This window comes from Xenopus laevis, chromosome 5L, assembly GCF_017654675.1.
Source record: "Xenopus laevis strain J_2021 chromosome 5L, Xenopus_laevis_v10.1, whole genome shotgun sequence".
In the NCBI taxonomy this organism is placed as follows: Eukaryota; Metazoa; Chordata; class Amphibia; order Anura; family Pipidae; genus Xenopus; species Xenopus laevis.
The window spans coordinates 160,397,099-160,423,014 of NC_054379.1; the positions used below are offsets into that span (position 1 = coordinate 160,397,099).

At 40.6% G+C, this 25,916-nt stretch overlaps 1 protein-coding gene and 1 long non-coding RNA gene across 2 annotated transcripts in view; one reads left to right on the forward strand and one right to left on the reverse strand.

Annotated features, from left to right (window-relative positions):
- Positions 1-21,129, reverse strand: XB5952314.L (uncharacterized XB5952314 L homeolog). Its single transcript, NM_001089779.1, is given in 10 exon segments — positions 1-722; positions 1,783-1,924; positions 3,935-4,119; positions 4,751-4,892; positions 7,047-7,220; positions 11,294-11,454; positions 13,038-13,187; positions 13,953-14,115; positions 17,615-17,811; positions 21,098-21,129. Coding segments are annotated over 9 exon segments (1,479 nt in total). The 5' UTR covers positions 17,798-17,811; positions 21,098-21,129; the 3' UTR covers positions 1-543.
- The window catches only part of LOC121393858, a 15,137-nt gene continuing 8,006 nt past the window's right edge, over positions 18,786-25,916 (forward strand). The window contains exon 1 of the long non-coding RNA XR_005961417.1: positions 18,786-19,072. This is a non-coding gene — a long non-coding RNA (uncharacterized LOC121393858). The remainder of the gene's footprint in view (positions 19,073-25,916) is intronic.

A 25,916-nucleotide genomic window follows, 5' to 3' on the forward strand; every position in this document is an offset into this window, starting at 1 on the left:
TGTGGGTGATGGTGGTGCCATTTATTTCAGTGAATAATGATAATAATAATAATAATAAGTGAGAAAATCTATAAAAACAGTGTGCAAAGATCTGGTCTGCTCAACGACATTTTAAAATACATAGCCCCCGTATCAATAATAGAATAACAGACAGGAAACTGTTCACAGAAGGAATCAAGAAGACTCAAGAATTGAACTGGACCCTCACCCTAACACTGCTAATCACTAAACCACTAGTAGATCCCTGTGTCCTCTTCAGTAGGTTTATAAATTCTTCTATTTGACCAAAAGAGAGAGACATCCCACAACATTATACTACAGGAATAGTGTCAGATTCAGTCCTCTCAGGCCCAACAAAGAAACTGACATTCACTCTCACAACAGTAATCTGTAGCTAGAACTAGATGTTATATACAGTATGCTATTAATAATTTCCTCCTGTTTCCTCTTTTTATACAAGAAAGCAGTGAACAATTAAATAGCATTTATCAGTATTTTTGCACCATTGGTGTCTCTACCTTGGACTTGCATAAAAGGCACAATCTATGTACGAGACAAAGCACAAATATTATAGGGCAGAGGAGGAGTGGTTATCCCAACAGCAGGGGTGAGATCAAGTTCTTCTCCAGGAGACGCCTGGAATGTGAAGTTCTGCAGGAGGCTTGTGAAGAACAGGAAGAGTTCCGTTTTAGCCAAATTCTCCCCGGCACAACTTCTTTTTCCTGATCCAAAATAAAATATGACTTTTTTTAATTCAGCAGATATCATTCCGTGTTTAATAATATTCAGAGGCATGTGTATTGTTGTACCAAAGTTGTATTGCCATTTGGATCCTATAATGTGGTTCTTTGGGCAACTTACTCTAATCCTAATCTTTATTTTAATACATAGGTGTAAAGTATCACATTTGCTAAGAAATGATCTCTTATTAGTCTAGTGAATGCAGATTGCTAATTGGTTCCTAAGGATTCCTATTGCGCTTACGATAGGAATGAATGGCGCGCAGTTCTTAGCATTTTGTCGCCTGTCTGTCTAGTGGACAAAGAAGACTACAGTTGCCCCATCTAACATTTTAACATAGCTGCAAAAATTTCCAAGTTACTATCACCTGTTAGATTAATACAGGCAGCCTTATGTTCTTTACAATCTATTAGTCATTTCCATCTTGGTTAATGAAGTAGCTTGCCGTCCTTGTCCACTCACAGCTTGTCATAACTAGTGTGTCCCTTCTGAAGTTCATTTTTTAAATAAGATTATGCAAGCCAACACTGTGACTACGTGCATTTTGTAGTAGTGATGGGCGAATTTGCGCGGTGTTGCTTCGCTGAAAAATTTGCGAATTTCCCGCTAAATTCACGAAACGGCGCCCATTTTTTTGGATGCTTGTGAATTTTCGCGCCCGTTTTGTGAATATATTCGCTGGCGGCGAATAACACAAATTCGCCCATCACTATGTGGCAGCACTGTTTTCATTATGAGCAAGTTAGGGAGCACAGCGGGGCATACCCCGCACCTACCAACCCTGCATTTCATCCAGCATGAAGTGCTAGTTATTCCTTGGATATAATTGCTGTGTAATTGAGCACTAAGAAGTGTGTTTTTGCTCCCCTTTTTTGTATATTGTGATTGCATTGTAAATAGATTTGTAAATTACCCCTGCATTCGGTTACTGGGTTGTTGTAATATTCATTGTTGTGGGTAACTTGACCTGGAGCAAACTTTTTATTTGCCTATTTTGCTACTTTTATGGCCAAAATTGAATGTATATGGAAGATGCCATACCTGCTGAAAAGGGCAAGAACGCTTCATTTTTCACAAAGTTGCCTTCAGAGTCAAGAAAATGTTGAGGGTAAAACTCATGTGGCTTTTCAAAGTGGGTTTGGTCATACAGGACGGATGTCAGCAATGGGATCACAAAAGTTCCCTAAAAAGATTGCACATAAGAAAGATTATTATCCTAATAATGGGAACATAATCAGTTACTCAAATACCTCAAAACTTTAATACCATGCAGTTTCCATGATGTTCCACTGAAGGAAAGATGAAGTTACGGTAAATAACATAAGGAATTCTGGAAACCAATTACATACTGTAAGCTGGAGCTATGCCAGAAGCATTGAAGGTGGAGCTCTACAACCTTGGAGGAGGAGCCGAAGAAGTGAAGCACAGGTTATGTGTTTTCCATCCCCTCAAAACTCTGTCTTTAATATCAATTCTGTTTTGATTCTGTTTATTGTAATTGTAATAGTTTATGTACCACTCTGTACTGCTCTCTATTATTAATGGGACAGCAGTGTTGAGTCTACCAGACTACCAGGTTGAAATAAGTTTTTAAACAACATCAGAGGGGATATTTCATATATATTTTATTCTCTACAGGGCCATCTGCTTGGCCTCACTACCAGTCCCAGTAAATGTTTAAAAACCATGTATGATCTACACAAAATGAATTCTATAATAAATCATGTGTGTGAAACTACTGAATGTGGAGTAGAAGAAACACAACATTGAGGGAGTCATTTTTCCAGTGAACACTCTGTTTTACAATTTCCCCCAGGGTCAACAATCACAATTTCAGTGACAGAGAAGGGTTTTTTGACCTTTTATATCCTTTGCGATGATCTAATAACAAAACAGTATTCATTTAAGAAACAGACATTCAGCGTTCAATGTTAAACACCTTATATATTATTATGTGGACAGGAGATTATGATTAAGATTCATGAAATGGAGATTTATACCAATTGCATAACTTTGTGTTTACTTGATAATAGAACTAAGTATAATCTAAGGAAAGCTGGATTGATCAAAGTTCCTTTGACCAAGGAAAGGTATAAGAGATTGAATTTCACCATTCATTTTTAAATTGCAATTTAAGTAAACAAGATAGGCACTAAGCGTCCCCATTTGTAGCTTGGGTTTCCCAGTTCTTGTATAAGTCTTCTTGTATACTAATATACTTTAGTACTCTAATGCATCCCTTGGGACCAGTTATGCTAAGGCACCATATATCACCACTGAATGAAAAGAAAGCGAATGTGGATTGTTTGCCCTTTTTTTTATAGGTTCAAACTTTCAAAATTGGTATTTATCTCCCCATTCAACCTATGCTTTGATTGCTATATACAATGCAATAGGTCTTCTTCCAGCTCGTCAAGGATCTTGTATCCAGAAACCTATTATGCAGAAATCTCTGAGCTACTGGAAGGCTTTCTCCCATAAAGTCCATTTTAATATAATAATTATAATTGACGGTGACCAATTGCATGAATTCATATTGGTGGCAAAACAATCCTATTGGGTTTATTTAATGTTTAAAAGATGTTATAGTAGACGTGGAGGATAATGTATCAAAGGTTGGATATTAGTTGTTTTAGAGGTTTTTGAAACCACAACTGAACTCACTTTTTTTCTCTTAAACTACAAATGTCATGGCATTAACTAAAAGATTTGAATTAAAAAAGCAGAAACGAAAAATTACGATGAACGATGCACTAAATAAATACGAATATCTCTAAAACCTCTACAAATGTTGAGTTTTCAAGAAAATTCCTAGCGAAAAAAAATCCGAAAACCTATAAAAGTCTGAATCCAATAGTCCAATAAGATAAGCCCAGCTCTTATTGACTTCTCCAGGACCTCGACAACTTTTACCTGGCTAAGTCTTGTATTAGTAGTTTTTGCACTTTACAAATTGAAAATTTTTTGAGCCTTTAAAAATAAAATGGGAAAACCACACATTTTTAAAAATTTATGAAAAAAAATCTAAATTTGATTCTAATAAATGGACCCCTTAATGTATGGTGATCCAAAATAAAGGAAGCCCCTTATCCGGAAAACCTCAGGTCCCGAGCATTTTGGATAACAAGTCCCATACTTGTACATAAATGCACTTCTGACATAAATATATGCAAATGTTTTATTTTATACTCACTTTTGGAAGAAAATAGCCCCTAAACGTCACATCCTGAGCAGTGGCATGGGGAAGATTCATCGGAACAATGTTACCAAATCTCTGGATTTCATGGAGAACGGCATCAGTGTAGGGCATGGATTTACGATGCTCAGTTTGCGGCTGGCTCTGTCCAATCACTTTTTCTATTTCATTCTGGACATTCTCTGTAATGCCGTAATGGTAATTGCAGTGGTTAGGAGATCAAATTCAAGTAATATTGAAATATTAACTATACCAGACATGCCATATATGTGAATGCATTCCTAATTAAAAATTTAAAATAATTTCTTAAATATATTACATGTTTTGGAACCTGAATTCTGGAGTTTTCATGATAGTGTATCTTTCCATAATTTGGATCTTCATACCCTAAGTCTACTAGAAATCGTGTTAATGTTAAATAAACGGCCACAAACTGTTTTTGCTTCCAATAAGGATTAATTAATTCTACGTTTGGATAAAGTACAAGTTACAGTTTTATTATTACAGAGAAAAAGGGAAATCATTTTAAAACATTTGGATTATTCGGATAAAATGTTGTCAATGGGAGAAAGTCTTTCAATAATATGGAGCTTTCAGGGTAACAGGTTTCCAGATAACGGATCCCAGACCTGTATGATCCTTTAGGAACTATTATCCCAGATATGCCAAAATAACATTGGTCTGGTATGTTGAGTTCAGCAGAAGACTATGGACAATGATCAATTTACTGGCCTGTCCACCCGCCATGTCATTTTTTTAGCAAATGGTAATAGGAATGATATAGAAAGATAAATGAAAATGTATTTTTTTTACTTTGAATCTCTGGGTATTTCATCATTAAGAGAAGGCCCCACCGAATGGTGCTAGAAGTTGTTTCCATTCCAGCAGCAAACAGATTGGACACAATCATCGTCAGATTCTCATCATGAAAGTACTGTTCATTTACATTCTTTTCCTGTAATACAGACAAGTACAATATTCCACTTAAATGGTCCACAAAGAATAAAATGTTATAGTTTACTACTTTTATCATTATTTTACAATAAACATAACATGGACTGTAAGTTTTCTGGGAAAGGAACCTTGTAACATCTGTTTCTCAGCACTAGTATTTCCGGTATTTGATTTAGGGATAATCTAATCAGTCAGAAAACTCAGTCTGGAATTAGATCTGCACAAAACTTAGTGACTATTTCTTGATCACAGACTATGAATGTTTTAGATAATTCATTACTGCTTTTAGATTGGAAAAGATTCACTACAGATATTTTTGACTGGCAAAAAGAAGTGAATTTTCCCAATGCGAAGAAAAGGTTTCCTGTGAAGTTAATTTGTCAATATTTTTTGATAATAATTAGTCCAATAGCTAAGCCCCAGCGAGTTAACATTGTCAGTGTATGCTGTACATAGGGGCCCACTAGTGATGAGCAAAATTTTCCCCAGCCATGGATTCACATTGAAAGTCCGCCCATTCACTTTTTTTGGAGTGAGAAAAATTGGGGCGCGTAATAAATTGCTGCGCTTTAAAAAAAATTGACGTTCGTTGACTTTGCGTTTCACATTTTGGCAAACAGAAACAGGACAGATCCGATCATCATTAGTGCCCACATATATGACAAGCAAGGAAGAAGTGCCAAATGAAACCCTGCTTAGGACAGGTGTTGAGCAGGGACGGCCTTAGGCCTATTGGACTAATTGGGCCGAATAGGGCCCCGCACCTCTGGGGGCCCCGCACCACAGGGCAGCACAGATAATATTTCCCTCAGCACATGATGCTGCCTGGCCTGCCCCCAACTTTGAGAGTCCAGCCCATCCCCAAATCCATAGGTCCAGCCCACCCCCAACTCTGATAAGCCAGCCTATCCCCCAACTCATAGGTCTAGCCTGCCCCCAACTCTCATAGGCCCAGCTTTCCTCCAACCTTGATAGGCCCTGCCTGCCCCCAATCCAACCAAGCCTGCTCCCAAGCTGAATCGGCCCAGCCTGCCCCAAAATAATTGGCCCAGTCCACTCTCCAATTTCCTCCCTCTCTCTCTTACCCTGTGTGCCCCTATTATGTGCCCCTATTTCATCCCTCTCACTCTCTTACCTTGTCTGCCCCTTTCTTTTCTATTTTGTGCCTGTATGCCCTTATTTTCCTAAATACTTGGTGTGTCAGTAGCCAGCAACACTTTGTCTAGGGGCCCCGCCAACATGGTCCCAATTGGGCCCCACATTTGATAGGATCAGCCCTGGTGTTGAGAACAGAGCTGCCTTATTCTGGACTTTGATCCTTATGATGAATGTACCATTGTGTAGGACTGTACTGGACCCCAGTGACTGAGCCTGTAATACTAGTGGCAAGGAAAGCGGAGCCTTTGTGACCCTATTGTTATGTAGCTCTGAGCCCCACATCCGATACCCTGTTGTTTGCAAGGGGAGCCTTTTGGGTCAGTCTCAGGGAACCCCCAATGCCCCAGTCCAATATTCCCTGCAGCTATAGCAGTGTGCAGGCTTAAGTGATTGGAGCACAGGACGAAGGAGCACTAGGGGAGGCAGCAGGAGAAGATGGAGCTGTTAATAGACAGGGCAGAAGTTGGGTATCAGGAAATTAACATGTGTGGAGTCAGAAGGCAAGCCGGGTCATTAACAATGAAGTCAAAGTGCCAGGGATTCAGCAGATAACTGGAACTAGAACAGAGCCAGTTCATACACAAGAATCAGAACAATTGTGGTACCAAGGGCTTTAGCAAAAATCAAAGTCAGGCCAATAGTTGAAAACACTAATCTCAACAGAAGGAATACCCTGACTCGAGCAACACCACTCTACACACAGAACCGGTTTGCTCAGGCAACAGTATAGGCAAGGTCTCTAACCCCCCCCCCCCATAGGTAATTGGAGGAAAGTTGCAGGTAAATTTTAATCCATATCAATGCCACAGCTGATCCTGACACATTGATGACAGATGGATTCATGTATGGGGGCAATTGTGCACCTATTAGTATATATAGCACTTAACAAATATCCCCCATTTAAGTACATCAGAAGCATCAAATGATATATTATATGGGGCAGTGACACACTCTATGACTGAATATAACAAACATACCCCCCTGCAGTAATACCTACTTGTTGCTTGACAAGGAAAGCATCAACCAAAGTCCTCTGGTCATTGACGTCCAGCTTATCTCTGTGTTTTGTGAAGGTCTTTCTAATGAACCTTTGATTCTCATCTGCATTTTTGGCAATAGTCTTGTGACTTCCAGGCAGCCATCTCATTACAGATGGGAACACGTTGTACAACTTGTAAACAAGATAAAACAAATATGTAATAAAGTTCAAAAGAGTCATTCACACAAAACATTTACATTTTAGAAAGACCATTGGGTATTCATGCTTTGTTTGTGCTTCACTAAATAATTGGAGATAGAGAATAAAGATTTGCTCAAACTGGGACCAACCAAGTTAACCAGCAATTTGTTGAGAGAACGTTATTTGGGTTAGTTATATTGGGTTACCCTAGACCAGCGACCCCCAACCAGTGGCTAGCGAGTAACATGTTGCTTAATAACCCCTCTCTCAGTGGCCTCAAAGCAGGTGCTCATTTTTGGTTTCCAGACTTGGAGGCATAAAGACCATATGTACTTCCAAACAGACCTACCTGTTGTCTGCCAGTCTACATAGGGGCTATCAAATAACCATTTACAGCCCTTATTGGACACCCCGGGAATTTTGTTTGTGTGGCAACCCAACTTTTTTTATATTAAAATGTGGCTCACAGGGAGCTAGTAGTTAGTGCTCTTATTACATCCCAAAAATGAGTGATAATAAGTGATGGGTGAATAAATTCGAATTTCCGCGTTTTGCCGCTGGAGAATAAATTCACGAAACTCCCCACAAAAATTAGCTGGCTTCGAAAAAATTTGGATGCGCGTCTGAATAGTCGCTTGCATCACAACCGTCACGCTTCAACACTATTCGGACGCCCATTGACTTTAACGCCGGTGTGGCCGTCAAAATTCGAGTTTTGACAGCGAAGTGAAACGGGGGAAGTTCGCCCATCACTAGTGATAATTTCTTTCCGTTTATTCAAGCCCTTATGCAAAAAAGAATGCAACGTTTTATTCTGTTTCCGTGTACTGTGCAAAAGGCGTGCATGTAAGTGTGATGTACTTCCATTTTTTACTCAGTCCGTGCCAATCGTGCGTGCAGCCATCACGTCAAGCATTTTGTGGAAAAGCATCAGAGTTCTCCTCATCTTAAAACAGCCCACATGGTTCACAATATATGTAATTTAAAGTAGGGGGATAACAGAGCCATAACCGTTCTATTTTTTGTCCTGCTTTTGTTTGGTTATAATAATAGTCACTGCTAGAAGATCTGTTCGTTTTTGATTCTTTTAGAAATGGTCTTTGAGGTCTACCAGGTTTGCCTGAGATCATTTTTAATTTCATATTATCATCTAATTTGTCTGGAAACAGACCCCTGTCTGTATTGAATAAAAGAATGTTCTTAGGCCTCGCCTTTTCCATCTGAATTATTAGTACATTCACTTCTTTCTGAGTCTGCGGTGACTGTGTCATTAACCAGTGTCTCCTGAACTATTTCAGAGCCACATCCACCATCACATGTTATTTCTTTAACGTTTTCCTGAGAGGTAGGAGCTTCCTGATCTGAAGGTTGGCTTGAGACAGATTTTTGAAATATAGTAATTTATCTTGACAAATTTTTCACTTGTTGTTGCTTAGCAGCTTTTAGTTTTCTTTTATGTGCACCACTTAAATATTCATGTGAGCTTTTTGACATTTTTAGATTATACTAGTGAATTGGCACTACACTAAATGTTGAATAATAAATTATTTGGACTGACTGAAGAAGAATTAGAACAACAAGAGATACTCCTAGGTGCTTAATAGTGATGGAATTCAAAGCAAATTTTTGTATTTTACCACCTGTGAAACCTCTGCAAAAATTGACAGATAAAAAAAATGTGCTGTTTGTGTTTCTTGCTGTCATGTGTCGTGCAAGAGGGCTATGGGGCAAATTCACTAAAGGACGAAGCGCCTAACGCTAGCGTTAATTCGCTAGCGTAGCGCATTTTCGTTAATTCGCCAATTCACTAACGGATGCTGGCGTAAATTCGCTAGTGCTACTTCACACCCTTATGCCTGGCGAATTTGTGCAACGGACGTAACTACGCATATTCACTGACGCGCGAATTTGTCTGAACGCTACCTTTTACGACAGACTTCCTTCACTACCTCAGACCAGGCGAAGTGCAATAGAGTAGATAGGGATTGCTTCAAAAAAGTAAAAAACTTTTCTAAGTCCCAAAAAACGCTGGCGTTTCTTTTTTTATGGGTGATAGGCTGAAAAAGATCGATCCCCCCTACATTTCCTAACTCATGGCACCTTAACTATAGAGTGGGCACATGTGTAGGGCAAAATAAACATTTTATTTGCTGTTTTGAAGGTTTCCCAGGCTTGTGTAGTGATGCTACATATGCCTCCATTGTAACTTGAATTTGGCGCTGTATGCAAATTAAGCATCGCTAGCGTAACTTCGCTTTGCTAACTTCGCAACCTTACGCTTCCCCTGAGCGCAACTTCGGATTTTAGTGAATTTGCGTAGCGCTGGCGAAAATACGCCTGGCGAAGTGCAGCGAAGTGGACGCTGGCACAACTACGAATCTTAGTGAATTTGCCCCTATGTCTTACATGCAGGAGGAACCTTGCACAGTGACTTTTACAGAAAATCTGCATCTGGAGGGCAAGGGAAGTTTCCGACTGATGAAGCTGTTCAACAATTTCCTTATCCACATCCAGGAGAGATGGGCAGCTGAGCATCAGGGATCAGATATACCGGGAGTGCATCTGCAAGCAGTCCCCTCATTGTAACCTTGCTCGGAATTGGTCAGTCTGGCCCAGGAGCAGTTTAAGTTGATCCATGGGGAGGTGAGAGACATCAATGACAATAGCCCTGGAAGCCCTCGCTTCCCCAGCGCCGACATACCAGTGGAGGTGTCTGAGAGTGTCGGTGGGTACCAGGATTCCTTTAGACATCGCTACAGATGAAGTTGTGGGGGTCAATTCCATCCAGAGGCTAGAGCTTTCAGATCTTAGAGAACAGCCACTGCCCACACAGACATGCAGACTTGAGCGGATGGGGTCAAATATGCTGACTTGGTGCTCCCATTCATGTCATTGGTGTGTAGGATAACACCCCGGTCATCAGCATCACCCCCTTACCTCTATCAGAGCCGGGGTCACCTACATCACCGAAGCAGCTGCCAAAGAGAGCTTTGTAGCGCTGATCAGCACAGCTACATGATCGTGTCCACCTCTGCTCTAGACTGGGAGAAGATAGCAGAGTACAATCTGAGAGTGGTGGCCGAAGACCTGGGGTCATCACCTTTTAAAACTGTTAAGCAGTGCACCATTCAGGTGAGTGATGAGAATGACAATGCCCCTGTTTTTGCAAAGCCAGTGTACAAAGTCTCCATGCTGATATAACCCTCCCCCAGGGCTTATATCACCACCGGACTTTGGTCACAATGCTTAAGTTATTTACAGACTAGTGGAGACTATAATGATTTTTGCACCGTTTTCAACCTACGTATCGCTGAACCCTGCAAATGGCGCAGTCTATGCACTGAGGACTTTTAACCAGGAGATTCTCAAGCAGCTGGACCTGAAAATCCCAGCAGCAGCAGCGCGATCATAAAGGTGAAAATCTTGGAGACATGGACCAGAATGCGCCTGTGATCATCCAGCCAGCCCTGTCCAACGGATCTGCAGAAGTCGTGATCCGCCAAAGTCTAGAGCCCCGCACGACACCTGTCTGTACCAAGAAGGCACTGTGGTTCACCACAATATAAAACAAAAACCCTAGATCCTTCTCATTTAAGGAAACTCCCAACACACTGCCATTTAGTGTATAACTTGCATTTATATTATTTTTGCCAAAGTGTATAACCTGCATTTATCAACATTGAAACTCATTTTCCAGTTTGCTGCCCAGTTTCCCAACTTAGACAAATCACTGTGCAAAGTGGCAGCGTCCTGCATGGAACCTATAGTTCTGCACAATTTAGTATCATCTGCACAAATAGAAACAGTACTTTCAATGGCCACCTCCAGGTCATTAATAAACCAGTTGAAAAGCAAGGGACCTAGTACAGAGCCCTGCGGTACTCCACTAACAACACTGGTCCAATTAGAAAATGTTCCATTTACCACCACTCTTTGTAGTCTATCTTTTAGCCAGTTCTCTATCCAGGTACAAATACTATGTTCCAGGCCAACATTCCTTAATTTAACCAGTAACCTTTTACAGTGGAAGAAACAAAGCTTAATAGCAAAATACATCAGCTTACCATGACAGTAGGACTCCCTGAAAGCCTTATGTTTTCATTGATTAGACTCATTAATCTCAGAAATATGGGATCCTGATAGTCAAACCGATGTCCAAGGACAATAGATACAATGATATTAGCCACAGCTGCATTAATTATCATGGTGTTTTCAAAAGGCTTTCCTAGGGAAATAAAAGAACCAACACGTATTGCTTGAATAAATACAAGTATTTATTTCTTCCTTATACCCTTTGCTCATCTTGCAGTTTTAATATTATCTAAAGATGAACTGTCTTCCATCACCAAACTACCTTGATGCACAATAAATACAATACCCTGAAACAGATTTCTTTAATAAATTGGTGCCACTATGAATTGATGGAATCAATGTTAAGAGTGCAGTGTTTATATATCAGATGTAGGAACCCATAGGGTTAATGTGCCCCTATGGCTTTAAACCCCTACACTTCCTGATCTCCCTAGTTGTTATTTGCATAGTTGTGCTATTGGCCAAGAGGTGTTGAGATCACATCCTGTCACACTTTGTGAGTGAGTGAGAAGGGGTGGATCTTCCTCTTTGGTTACTGGTTGCTGATCCAGCTGGGTGTTTCCAGGGAGCCTGGGTACAGCAAGGCTCAGTAAAGCCAGTTTGCACTAGAGGGACCTGAACCTCTAGTGTGGAAGTCGGGGAGCAGGGACCCTGAGAATGAGGCTAGTAAATGGCAGGAATATATTGTTATAGACTCTCTAGGAGAGTAAGACAAGAGAGGGAAGAGAGAAAGAGCAGCTTTGTGCTCCATCAAGGAGGTGTAGCAGGGAGGAGCTTCCCAGGCTGTAAGATTTGCCCACAGTAAAGGGACACAGTGGATAGGGTGTCAGGCTTTAGGTTTTCCTCCCTGAGCCCTCCACTGGGTGAGATCCAGACCACGTGTGAGGTATTTCTGCCTGGAGGGAAGTCGTTCTGCCTTGTCTACATCCTCGGGGAATGCACCTGCCTCCACCTCTGATACACTGTCTGAGCTGTGTGCCTATACTGTATATTCTGCAAATGCCTCTTTACTGATGTAAGTAACCTGTGGATCATTTGTCTCTGATAAATAAAGCTATTTTGTTCTATTTGATTTGCAAGAACCTCCTGGCACCCAATACTTTATTGGTTAAAGCACAGTAGCCTATGGGAGTTGTAGTTGCACTAAATTGCACCTATAATCCTTCCCATTTGCCAAGGCCCTGCCTTAAGTTTTAAGGGCAGATTTATCAAAGGTCGAGGTGAATTTTCGAATGAAAAAAATTAAAATATCGAGCTATTTATGCTCTAGTATACTAGCTGGATGTTAAACCCGTTGGCCTGTATAGTCCAAAAACGTTACATCTATATATAAGCTGCCTAACTGCTAGTTGATCCAGAGAAAGATGAAACATTTGAAGCCTCTCCAATTTGCCTCAGAGGGGGAAAACAATCCTTCCTGACTCAAAATGGCAATGGGACCAGTCCCTGGATCAACTTGTACTATGAGCTATCTCCCATGACCCTGTATTCCCTCACTTGCCATCCAACTAGTGATGTGCGGGCTGGCCAGTACCCGCGGGTCGGGTTTGGGCCGACCTCGCACCCCCATCTGTGGGTGGCGGGCGGGTCTGGGTTGAGCTCTTCTTCCTGCTCTCCCCGCCGCCACCTTACCCTGCCGGCTTCTGAAGCAGATAATCCAAATCTAGAAAGACCAACATCACTACTGAAATAAACATACAGTATAAACAGACCAACCTTTGTAAGATTTAAACTTCTCCACCAGGAAATCACATTCCTCATTAATTCTGTCTTCTATGGAACTCCTTCCCATCCCAAAATCTCTTAAGGTTGAAAGAGTGAATCTTCTCATCACTTTCCAGTTCTCACCGTGAGAAAATAGAACACCTGAACATTAATTTACATTTACAGTTTAGAAATGGTTTCCCCTTCGAAAAATACACATAGAAAGTAAGCTTTTTCCAACATTGGTTGTTGATAATATTGTTATCAAAATCATCCACCAAAACAATTAGTCTAAAATAGGGGTTATAAATTTATGACTATGCAGCAGTTGAAAACTATGTTACAAGGAATGACTTGGGAGGACTTGGGTGGTCAAGTTTCATTGTGGCATTGCAATGTATAGAGCATGCAACTATTGGATTCATCTTCTTAACTCCCTTTAAAGAAAAGGTGACAAATATATGGAATAACCTTCCTCAAGATGTGATGGGATTAATTCAAACATGCATGGGAAAGACACAAAGCAATCTGAAGGGTTCAAAAGAAAACTTGAAGTAAGCATTTAATGGGCAGACTGGATGGACCAACTGGTTCTATCTGCTATCAAATTCTTAAAACTCATAAATTCGAATTATAGTTTCCAAAACAAATCTTCAATATTTATTTAGTGCTAAAAATGCTAAAATATCAAATCTAAAGCTTTGGTTTCTGTTTTTTAGATTATATTTAGAAATGTTTGTAATATTTAAAAAAAAAATTAAAATGGAAAAATATTAAAATTCTCAGATTTGAATTTTCATAAATAAGCCTCCCCGTGTCTATGTGTGTTGGATGATACTGTATGTGAGAATCGGTTCTTTGGTCTGTGAGCAATAATGAGCAAATTGAAATTGCCAAGAACAGAATTGTTAGACTTGATTGACTTACCGTATTCCTTCGATATATCTCGGAAAATAGGTATTTTTGGCCTTTCGGAAAATTCCTCTGCATAATTAACAAGAGCGTCTTTTACTGTTTCATATCCGCACAACACAACCATCTTCTGGCCTCCTATTTGTATGCTGAATACAGGGCCGTATTTCTTCCATAACTGGAAAATAAAATTGAAACAAAACACAAACATAGAATTTACAATCATTTTTGTGGTGCTTCATTTTTTAGAAGTATTTGTATCCTGCTCTGTATTCTCCCCCACTTAAAAACTTGTGTAGAACAAAAAGGTGAAGTATACTAGTGTTGCCTCATGGGACAAATGAGACAAGAGCATATGCAGTTGAAACCAATCAAGACCTGGTTTTAAAAGTTCATGCTCAGTGTTTGAGATTGCAGATAAGAGGACCTGAAATGCAAGATGGCACCCTTCAGCCTTGATGCAACCATCTTTAGGAGGTCCACAGTGGCATGGTTTGGAAGAACAAGAGGGCTCTTCTCAGTGTTGAAGATGTTGAAGTGTTGAAGATTGCAGAGACACTGCCTTGCTGCGACAATGTTTAGTAGGTCCACAGTGGCATGGTTTGGAAAAAACAAGATGTCTCTTTCTGGATTGCAGAGAAGAGGACCTAAAATGCAAGATGGCACCCTCCAGCCTTGTTGCGACAATGTTTAGGAGGTCCACAGTGGCATGGTTTGAAAGAACAGGAGGGCTCTGGAAGGGGCCTACTTATTACTCAGGATTTAGTGCTCTTTTCAGACACTAACAGGCAGATTTTACTCTTCTAAAGATGTTTGGAAGTCAACCGAAAATTAAAACTGAAATCTTTGGACTGATTTACATACATAAGTGCTAAATTGCACATGTGCAGCTACCCCTAGCAACCAATGCAAAATGCATTTTATAACATCCACTAGACTGTTCAAACATGTGTTTCCTGACAACTTTACATTTGCAATTTATGATCTATGTTAGTAAATAAGCCCCTCTAAGTTACTATGTGGTCCAGACGGATATAGATTGAAATTGCTGATACGTATCAACCACTCTGTGTCAAAATGCAGGTAAATATTCAGGTGTATAGTGTAAAATGTACCTTCTTATTTACTTTCACTTTTATATTATCTTCCAATATGTTGTTAATAGACAGAAATTTAGCAACGTAATATCTGTTTTTTGTTTGTGTTTTCAGGTACTTCTTAATAATACAATAAGGGGCAGATTTACTAAGGGTCGAATTTTGAAGTTAAAAAAACTTCGAAATTCGACCCTAGAATTGAAATCCTTCGACTTTGAATATTGAAGTCAAAGGATTTTTAGTGTATTCGAACGATCGAATAGAAATCGTTCGATCATTCGATTAAGTAGTTCGAATCGAACGATTCAAAATATTTTTAGCGATCGATCAAAGGATTTCTATTCGATCAAAAAAACGTAGAAAAGTGCCGTGGAAGGTCCCCATAGGCTAACATTGCACTTCGGTAGCTTTCATTTGGCGAAGTATGAAGTGAAAGTTTTTTTTAAAGAGACAGTACTTCGATTATCGAATGGTCGAATAGTCAAAAAATTTTTACTTCGAATCAAAGTCGTAGTAAATTTGAAGTCTTAGTATCCTATTCGATAGTCGAAAGTACCCAAAAAATTACTTCGAAATTCGAACTTTTTTAACTTCGTTCATAGTTGACATACCAGAAATACTATTGGAAGAGGACCAGCCAGAGCCAGACAGGTGCATTCAAACCATGTACTCAACTGTTGGTGCAAATGAGGCCTTGGAGAACTCCCTGAGCACAGAGGGGTAATTAATAAGCTCAGATATCAGAAACTGAGCTACCGATTGCTTCTACAAAGAAAGAAATCTTTGGGATATGCCCATTACTTTGGTTAACATGGTTAATTTACTACCACGGGTGCTATAATTTACCAGTGTACTTTCCAAAAGAAACCCAATTAGCACTCAGATTACCTAAAGAAATTATGTGATTGGTTGCTACAGGTAAAGATGGACATACACCTAAATATCTGCTTGTTTGGCAAGGTCACCAAACAAGTCAATTTTTGCCCAATATGGACACCTATGTCCTGGGCCATATGGGGCTCATCCAATTGTTTGGCCCTCAGGCCAATGATCAGATCATCTCATGAGCCAATTCAGGCCATTGAGAGTAGACCAATGCAGTACTTACCCTTACAGAATTTTTAAACCAGCCCTATAGACATTTTTTGGTCAAATATCTGCTGGGAAGGAAGTCGGGAAAGGCCCATACATGGGCAAATAAGCAAACAACTCAATATGAAAGGGCTGGATCAGCAGTCTAAACGTGCCGGTGTATGGGCAGCTTTACCGCACTGGTAAAGTTTAGTCCTTTGAAAGCGGAAACAGCAACATAAGCTTAGGCACTCCACGGATTCCACAAAGGGTCACAAAGTAAAAATGAAAAAAATGTTTTTTATTTGAAGTAGTTTTACATAAAATAGTCACCATCTCTATTTGTCCTATTAGTTTAGTGTCTTAGAACACTTAGGGGCAGATTTATTAAGGTTCGAGTTGAGTTTTCCATGACATTTTCAAGTTTTCAAGTCAAAAATCTATTTTTCATGATTAAAATCTCAATTTTTTTTTTTTTTAAAAAAAACTAACATTTTTCAAGATTTATTATGCACAGATCCTGGAAATAGTTCAAATACAAGAATACACCATCTAAAACCTGTTGAGGTCATGGAGGAGTCAGTGGCAGAGGTCCATTGAACCATTAGAAGATTTTAATCGCCTTCATGATGTTTTAGTTTTTTCTGAGGGTTTTTTCCCTGATTCCAGTTTTCAGGTCGTTAACCCCAAACTTACTGATTTGAGTTTTTTCCATTCAAGTTTTTTCTTCACATTGTGAGTTTATTTGAGGTATTAAAAAACTCTAAAATTTTGATAAATAACACCCTTAATCATGGGTTGATTAAGCATGAATGTGATTAAGTGACTTTTAGGCATGAAATGCGTTGGAAGAATAGAGATGTTGACTATTTTTATGTAAACTTGAAATAGAGTGCCTGTGCCTATTCTGCTGTTGTTTTTTGCGATTTGATGTTCCTTATGCTGCGGGTCTGGGGCTGGTGCACCTGGACCACTTTGTCTACCTGGTGAGTTTTCCAGATTTTGGCTCATTTGTGCCCCTTTTCTTTGTTTCTCATTTAGAATAACACTCAGCCAATTTGCACCTAGGCAGTAACCCATAGCTACCATTTAAATATGTGCTTCCATTGTTTAAAGGAGAAGGAAACCCTGGGCGCAAAACCCCTCCCCCCTCCCCTGTGTTGCCCCCCCTCCCTCCTACCTCCTACCTGTCCCCCTGGGCAAATGCCCTTGACTTGTTACTCACCCCTCTGCGCAGGTCCTTTTGCCCGGGGGGACAGGTAGGCCAGGGGGGAGGAGGGAGGGGGGGGGCAACACAGGAGAGGGGCGAGGGGTTTTGCGCCCAGGGGGTTTCCTTCTCCTTTAACCTGCAGCTGGCTGAAAAAAAAAGCTAGCGACTGATTGGTTGTTGTGGATTACTGACTATCTGCAGTTACACCCAGTGTTTTTAAATGAGCCCCACTGTCTTTTATTATGTAACTTCATTTGACCCAACAAAAACTAGTATTTACCTGATATACAAAATATTACCTCTAAGTATGTTAAATAGGGTCTCTTCAGATTAATAATGTTGATATTCCCAATGACTGGTAAAGGCTTCGGTCCAGGGGGGAAATTTTTGAAATTGTTCCTTTTCCGTCCATACAGTAGATTTGCCAAAATGAGGCACAGGACAACTGTCAGAAGAACCGTAACTGGATCCCCAAGGAACATGGTCACGGCTAAATCTGCAATAAGAAGATAAGAAGATGTTACCCAGTGGTGGAACCACTGATACAGCAGAATTCACAGTTGTGGGGAGATCAGGGTAACAGGGAGCCAGTACCAGGGGGTCTTCAACGTCATAGTCCCGCCCCTCCCATACTGCTGTCGTACATTTAAAATAGCGGCATATGGTGAGGGAGGGGAGGTGGGGCACAGGCGGGCTGGGAGGAGTCTTGGGGAGGGGGAATGTTCAAGCCTGTTCGATTATTTTGTGGGGGGCCCAACATACCCAAGTTAAGCCACTGATGTTATTAAAGCTGTAACTTTGGAGGAAATGCATAAACATATTTTAAAATAAAAATATACACCTTTATTTCAACTTAAATTAAATGAGCCATAAGTCCTGTTTTTTTTAAATAAAGCATTATTTGACGTATTATCTTTTATCAAAGGGGTTGTTCACCTTTGATTTAACGTAGTATGATGTAGAGAGTGATATTCTGATATTATATGTGGTTTTTGACTTATTTAGCTTTTTATTCAGTAGCTCTCCAGTTTGCAATTTCAGCCATCTGGTTGCTGGGGTCCAAATTACCCTAGCAACAATTCACGGATTTGAATTAGAGACTGGAATATGTATAAGAGAGGCCTGAATAGAAAGACGAGTAATAAAAAGTAGCAATAACAATACATTTGTATAACAATACATTAAAAGTCATAATTTTGACATTTTAAAGTCAGAATTATGAGACTAAAAATCTGAATTATCAGATTAAAAATCATATTTGTGAGATTGGAATTAATAAATCAGATTTTTTTTTTTTGCTTGCCCCAGTGCAGAAACACTTTTCATAAGACTAGACTTGTTCCTATAAATTCCTTCACACTCCTCTGCAAGTTCCAGACCCATCAAGTCCCAGCAGGTCCCAAACTGGCACCCACAGTAGGGCACAAAGTTAGCAGTGACACCCCAGCATGTTAAGCATGGAAATTCCTCTACAAACAACACCTATTTCCTCTCTCTCTCTCTCTGTAGCGTCACAATGAGAAGTAATGGTATCTTTTGGGCACTGTGGATCTTTACATTCTGGCATCAGGATACTCAGAGGTTTGAATTGTAATGGGGCTGAGCTGCTTCTGCAAAGGAATTCGGATTTACTCTGAATGTGGCTGAATCCAGAGCCCCGGGGGTGACTGCAAGGTGTGCAGATGTGCAGCAATTGGAAAAAGAGAAGAAAGGAGCAGAATAAGAAGTACAGAATTATATTCCTGGCTGTTGTGCAGGTTGGACTTGTTTGTGATGCACCATTTATGTGGGTTTAAAAACTCTGCCTAAATGTTTTAAATTCAGAGTTGATTAAAAACATTCTCTGTCTGACGACTATACAGGTATGTGACAGTGGCTTTATCTCCCTCGTCTTTTAATTTTTATCTCTATTTATGATCTGCAGAAAAGTTGCCGCTGCATATAAATCACATGTCTGAGCTCAAAAATCACAAATCAAATCGCAGTCACAAATCAAGCCTCAAAATATGTGGTCTGAGGCAGCTGTATAACTCAGCCAGTCCTTTATATGGTCACAGAACCCCTCAGTGACTTCTAATATCCTTATCATTTACAGTAGGGGGTACATTATCCCTTATAATACATGAGTGATACTCAGAGTTCCCTGTATAACTCAGCCTGCAGCCTTGTGCCTTTATATGGTCACAGAACCCCTCAGTGACTTCTAATATCCTTATCATTTACAGTAGGGGGTACATTATCCCTTATAATACATGAGTGATACTCTGAGTTCCCTGTATAACTCAGCCTGCAGCCTTGTGCCTTTATATGGTCAAAAAACAACCCCTCAGTGACTTCTAATATCCTTATCATTTACAGTAGGAGGTACATTATCCCTTATAATACATGAGTGATACTCAGAGTTCCCTGTATAACTCAGCCTGCAACCTTGTGCCTTTATATGGTCACAGAACCCCTCAGTGACTTCTAATATCCTTATCATTTACAGTAGGGGGTACATTATCCCTTATAATACATGAGTGATACTCTGAGTTCCCTGTATAACTCAGCCTGCAGCCTTGTGCCTTTATATGGTCAAAAAACAACCCCTCAGTGACTTCTAATATCCTTATCATTTACAGTAGGGGGTACATTATCCCTTATAATACATGAGTGATACTCAGAGTTCCCTGTATAACTCAGCCTGCAGCCTTGTGCCTTTATATGGTCACAGAACAACCCCTCAGTGACTTCTAATATCCTTATCATTTACAGTAGGGGGTACATTATCCCTTATAATACATGAGTGATACTCAGAGTTCCCTGTATAACTCAGCCTGCAGCCTTGTGCCTTTATATGGTCACAGAACAACCCCTCAGTGACTTCTAATATCCTTATCATTTACAGTAGGGGGTACATTATCCCTTATAATACATGAGTGATACTCAGAGTTCCCTGTATAACTCAGCCTGCAGCCTTGTGCCTTTATATGGTCACAGAACCCATTAGTGACTTCTAATATCCTTATCATTTACAATAGGGGGTACATTATCCCTTATAAGAGTTCTACCAACCCCAATATGCAACTCTGTGTTTCAGCACAGGTACAAGGGAATAAAGGCTTATCTGGGGAGGGTCTCTGGTGCTGCAGGGAAGCTGGGGCCTGAGCAGGGGTCTTATGATTAATGTTTGGCTTTCATTATTCTTTAATTGCAAATTATAGATTTAATATGGTTTTAAAGGGGAGTTATGGTAACTACAGTATAAGAACAGAAGAACTGGCAGAATTTGGGCACATGTACTTAAATTTGTATAAATCCCAGTGCCCTGAAATCTCTGCTGTCCATCAGAATTTAGTAAAGGTATGGGATTCGTTATCCGGAAAAACATTACCCAGAAAGCTCAGAATAAAAGAAAAGCCGTCTCCCACAGACTCCATTTAATCCACATAATCCAAATGTTTTTTTCTTTTTTCTCTGTAACAATAAAACAGTACTTTGTACTTGATCTCAACTAAGATAATAATTAATTAACTGGAAGCAAAACCAGCCCATTGGGTTTATTTAATGTTTACATGATTTTCTAGTAGACTTAAAGGTGTGAAGATCCAAATTACAGAAAGATCCGTTATCCACAAAACCCCCATACCTGTAAATTGTTAGTCTCAGCCTGTTAATGGGACTATAGACATAGCCCAGGGCTGCAGAGATATCAGTACACCAGGAACACTTTCTTTCATTAAAACTGTGTACAAATCCTATACAAAACCACAGAAGTGAATGTGCAATGTGTTTTCTCTTACATTGGTGAGAGGCGCAGAGACAGAAAGCTGCTGGTTTCTCCTCCGATCTCTTGTCTTCTTAAACAAGTTCCCAGTGCAGGTGATCTCCCACCTTAGAGGCAAAGAGCCCAGATCTGCCCTCCCTATTGCTTTAAGTAGGAGTTAGCCCCGCCCACCGTGGACTGACTGCTTTTATATTGAAAAGACTTCTGAAAAAAACGGCTGCAGATTTATAGATGGGGTTGAATGGCCAAGAGGCACAGGTCATGTTACTAACTAGATAAGCATTAACCTGTATTTGCACATTTCACATTGAATATAAACACTGATAAACACAAAAACAAGAATAACGAATGCTAATGTAACTGAGTGCAGCCTGGTTGTCCATAAACTCCCAGTATTCCAGTCCTGTAAGGCAAAGGAATGCAGATATACTGCTCCAGTATGGGAGGGTTTGTTACTGGGGTTGGGCAGATCTCATTACTCACAACAAGCTTGTTTCTCTCTGCCTGCCCTCAACATATATGGAGTTTTATGCTTCTCTGGTTTTAACTGGTGCCAGTGATCCCCAAACCGCGGTTCATGGGCAACATGGGCTTCTTTGTGAATTCCTGGTTTTGAGGCAAGTTTTGGTTTCATAAATACTAGGGGGCAAACTTACTAAAAGTAACTAAAGCTGGCCATAGATGCAAACAGGGTCGGACTGGGGGACCCGGGGCCCACCGGGACTGGTGTCCAGGGCCCCCCTCTGGCCCCCGCTACCTACTTGTTAGGCGAATCGCCACTCCGCATAATTGCCCAGGCGGCACATGCGCAAACGGAAACGGCGCTCAGTGCGCATGTGCAAACGGCGCTGCGATGCGCTGAAATTTTTTTAATTATTTTTTTAAAAACTGTTGGGGAGAGGGGGACTGGCCCGGCGGGGGCCCACTAGGGTCGGGGCCCACCAGTCCAGTCCGACACTGGATGCAAAGATCCGATCGTACGAATCATCTTAAGATCGGACTTTCCCATCTCCCGACCCGCCACTAACCATTCAGATCAAAGTCTTACCAGTCAGATTAGTTAAAGAACAGATCAGCAATGTTCTGCCCCTGACAGCAATCGTACGATATCTATGTCCAACCAAAGCTAGTGACAGTCTCCCACTGAAAATCGTACGATCGGCAATACATGCAGAGATATTATCGGCAGCCGACAGAAATTTTCTAACCTGTCCGATCGACCAAACGACCGATCTCCCCTGGACGAAAAATGTCGGGACTCTCCACACACGTTCCGAAAATCGTACGAATCCTCGATTTGTACGATCAGATCTTTGCGTCTATGGCCAGCTTTACACTAGCTAAAATTCGCCAGTCTTAACGTCATTTTAGTTACTTCGCCAATTTACTAACGGTCGCCGCGTAACTTCACTAGTGAAGGAGACTCTAGCGGTACTTCGCTCCCTAATGCCTGGCAGTGGCAAATTTTCGAATGAACGTAACTACGCAAATGCAATAAGATGTGGATTTTACTGAACGTTACCTCTTGCGCCAGAGTTATTTTATTAAGGTTCCCTGGGCTTGTGTAGCTTGTATACGTCCATTGAAATTTAACTTCCCGCCATATGCAAATAAGGCAACGCTAGTTCAAATTCGCTTTGCTTGCTGCAGTAACGCTAGCGCAACTTTGCCAGCGTTTGGCCCTGCCCTGGGCGCAACTTTGGATTTTAGTGAATTAGCGGTGTCGGAGCGAATCTTCGCCTTGTGAAGTGTTGTGATGTGAGCAAAGCCGTTGCTGGCAAATTTTCGGAGGTTAGTGAATTTGCCCCAAGATGTTCTGCCCAGCAGAGCCTCCTGTAGGCTTCCAGTCCACATAGGGGCTACCAATAGCCAATCACAGCCCTTACTTGGCACCCCCAGGTACTTATGCTTGTGTTGCTCCTCAATTATTTTTACATTTGAATGTGATGGGTATAAAAGGTTGGGGACCCCTGCTCTAGAGTAACCAGATAACCAGACAGAGGTCACCATCAGATTATAATAATATCAAGATACAGTATGGAGTAGAACTAAGCCTTCACTGTCGGGTACATTTGAATGTGGCTCACAGATAAATAAGGTTGTTGGCCGCTGGCTTAGACATTTAATATCCCTCATTTGATCAAAAGAAAAAAAAAATAATTGAACTTAAAAAAGCTGAATTTGAAGAAAAGGGAGCTGTGCAGGGTTAATTTAGTATAACTGAAAGCTCAGCTGTAATTACCATAGACAACCATTGAACTAAACCCCTCCAAGTCTCTGCATAAGGTGTAAAAAAAAAACAAAAAAAACACTCAAATCACATAGTTGCTCAAAAATGCCTTTGAATGGATATTTGAATGATTACTTATTAAGTCTTTTAGCAGAGACAATTCACAGTATTGTCAATTTGCAGCTGCAACAAATCACAGGCAAGTAGCACCGTGTGTCTTTGGCCTAAAACATACAGTAAATAAAGTCTAACTAAAGAAGTATCTAGAAATGTTGTACGTAGGGTTGCCCTTTAAGCACGTATGAAATCCACAGTCAGCCTGGCTAATTAGCAATTCATTTAGATGCATGCTGCAGACTGAACTGATTTATATGTAGCCATGCACCATGCATCTAAATGAATTGCTAATTAGCCAGGCAGGCTGTGGATTTTATATATGTTCAGTTTTAAAGGGGTGAGGTGGCAATGCTAGTTGTACATGATGTTTTGTGCTTCTGTACCAGCCCAAGGCAACCACACCTGTTTAGCAGTAAAGATCTGTGTCTCCAAAGATGCCCCAGTAGCTCCCCATCTTCTTTTCTGCTGATTCACTGCACATGCTCTGTGCTGCTGTCACTTACTGAGCTTAGGGACCCACTCACAATATACAGTACACATAGAATAGAAATGTCACAATATAAGGCTGATTAGTAATTAATACACATAATTACTACATGGCAGCACAGAAACCAGTGCAATTAGCATCAGAATTTAATAATCAGCAAACCTGTAGCATCAGCTTTTATTACAGACCAACCTCATTTTCTGCTGGATAATTAGTGACGAGCCCTAAGCTTAGCTTCTCAACAGCCAATCAGAGCCCACTGAGCATGTGAGTGTCACAGACACTTTCCAAGATGGTGACCCCCTGTGACAAGTTTGAAGTCCTGGATCATTGCTGCTATTGACAAGCTCAAACTTTAGCCTTGTGCATTAGGGTATCATAATTCCTTCAGCAAACACGGTTTTACGTTCTTGGTCTCTACTTCCCCTAATGAAGCGCCCGATGGCACCAAATGCGTCAGGAGGGAGGAGCTCTGTCACCATGAAGCACTGCGGTACCACTGTCTTTTTGTCCTTTTCATGTGAGATACTGCCTTTAGTTTGTATGTTTTTTGTTGTTGGCCTCCATTGAATTCCCTGGATGCCATTGTGTACTCTGATTATGATGACTAGGGGCTCTAATACTATGGAATATAAGTGGACATATTGGGCAGCCTTGGCTTGTTTGAGAGCTCAACCAGTACAGATAGGTAGCCTGCATGGATCACCTGTAGGGCTTTTAGGGCCTCTGAGAAGTATTGCTGTACATGGAAGGATCACCGGCACACAGGAGTTAGTTAGTTAGTTGAGCAGGGCAAGCCCTTGCAATTTTATTAAATGCAGTGCAACGTTTCGGGGCACGCCCCTTTGTCAAGCATGCCCCGAAACGTTGCACTGCATTTAATAAAATTGCAAGGGCTTGCCCTGCTCAACTAACTCCTGTGTGCCGGTGATCCTTCCACGTATCTTGGCTGGGTGGTTGCCGATTCCCCCATCACTGAGCACCAGGAAACTCTGCTGGGGTTTGTGAGGTGTGCGGTTTTTCCAAATTGGCTGTACACCCTGTCAAAAAAATCACCTACCTCCCTTTCAGCCATTTTGGATAGCTTCATAAAACCAGATGATCCAGTTATTCCTTTCATTTAATAGCAATTCAAATATTCCTCCTATTACTAGTTACTGGAAGAAAGAAGTCTCAATATCCATAAAAGATGATATCAAGGTGATATATCCATGTCTGGGGTAACCTTTGTCTTAATGATGATTGGCTTTACAGGCTAGACAGATTTATGAAGGTTGTCTGGTTGGTAGAGCCAATATCAAACCCCTAACCCCTTTCCCAACACTTCATTAGTGGTGTCTATTGGTATTTGTCAGTCTATTGTAGTCTCCCTTTGGGTTCTTTCAATATTAGATTTTTGGTGCTCAGTCATTTGTATTTGTCAGTCTATTGTAGTCCCCCTTTGGGTTCTTTCAATATTAGATTTTTGGTGCTCAGTCATTTGTATTTGTCAGTCTATTGTAGTCCCCCTTTGGGTTCTTTCAATATTAGATTTTTGGTGCTCAGTCATTTGTATTTGTCAGTCTATTGTAGTCCCTCTTTGGGTTCTTTCGATGTTAGATGCTCAGGGAGGATAATGCAGTCATTAGCATCTCCTTCATATATAAAAAGTGGATTCTCATGATCATGTCACATGGGACTGAAACTGAGGGGATTTGGAAACCCATGGGCTTTGTCTGTTACTAAGTACAATATGCTCTGTATTAAAGTAGTAGGTTATTCATGGGTTCATTCTACCTATTCTGTTTATGTTTTGTCTCTTTTCTGAAATTGCTGCACCCCAGAGTATTCCTCCAGGTCTCAAACTTCTGCATTTAGTTTTTCCACCTCTGCCTGTGAGTCTAATACATTTACGGGATCTGTTATCCAGAATGCTTTGGACCTGGGGGCTTCCAGATAAGAAATCTTTCCATGATTTGGAACTATATATATCTTGAATCTCCTAGAAAATAACTGAAACAT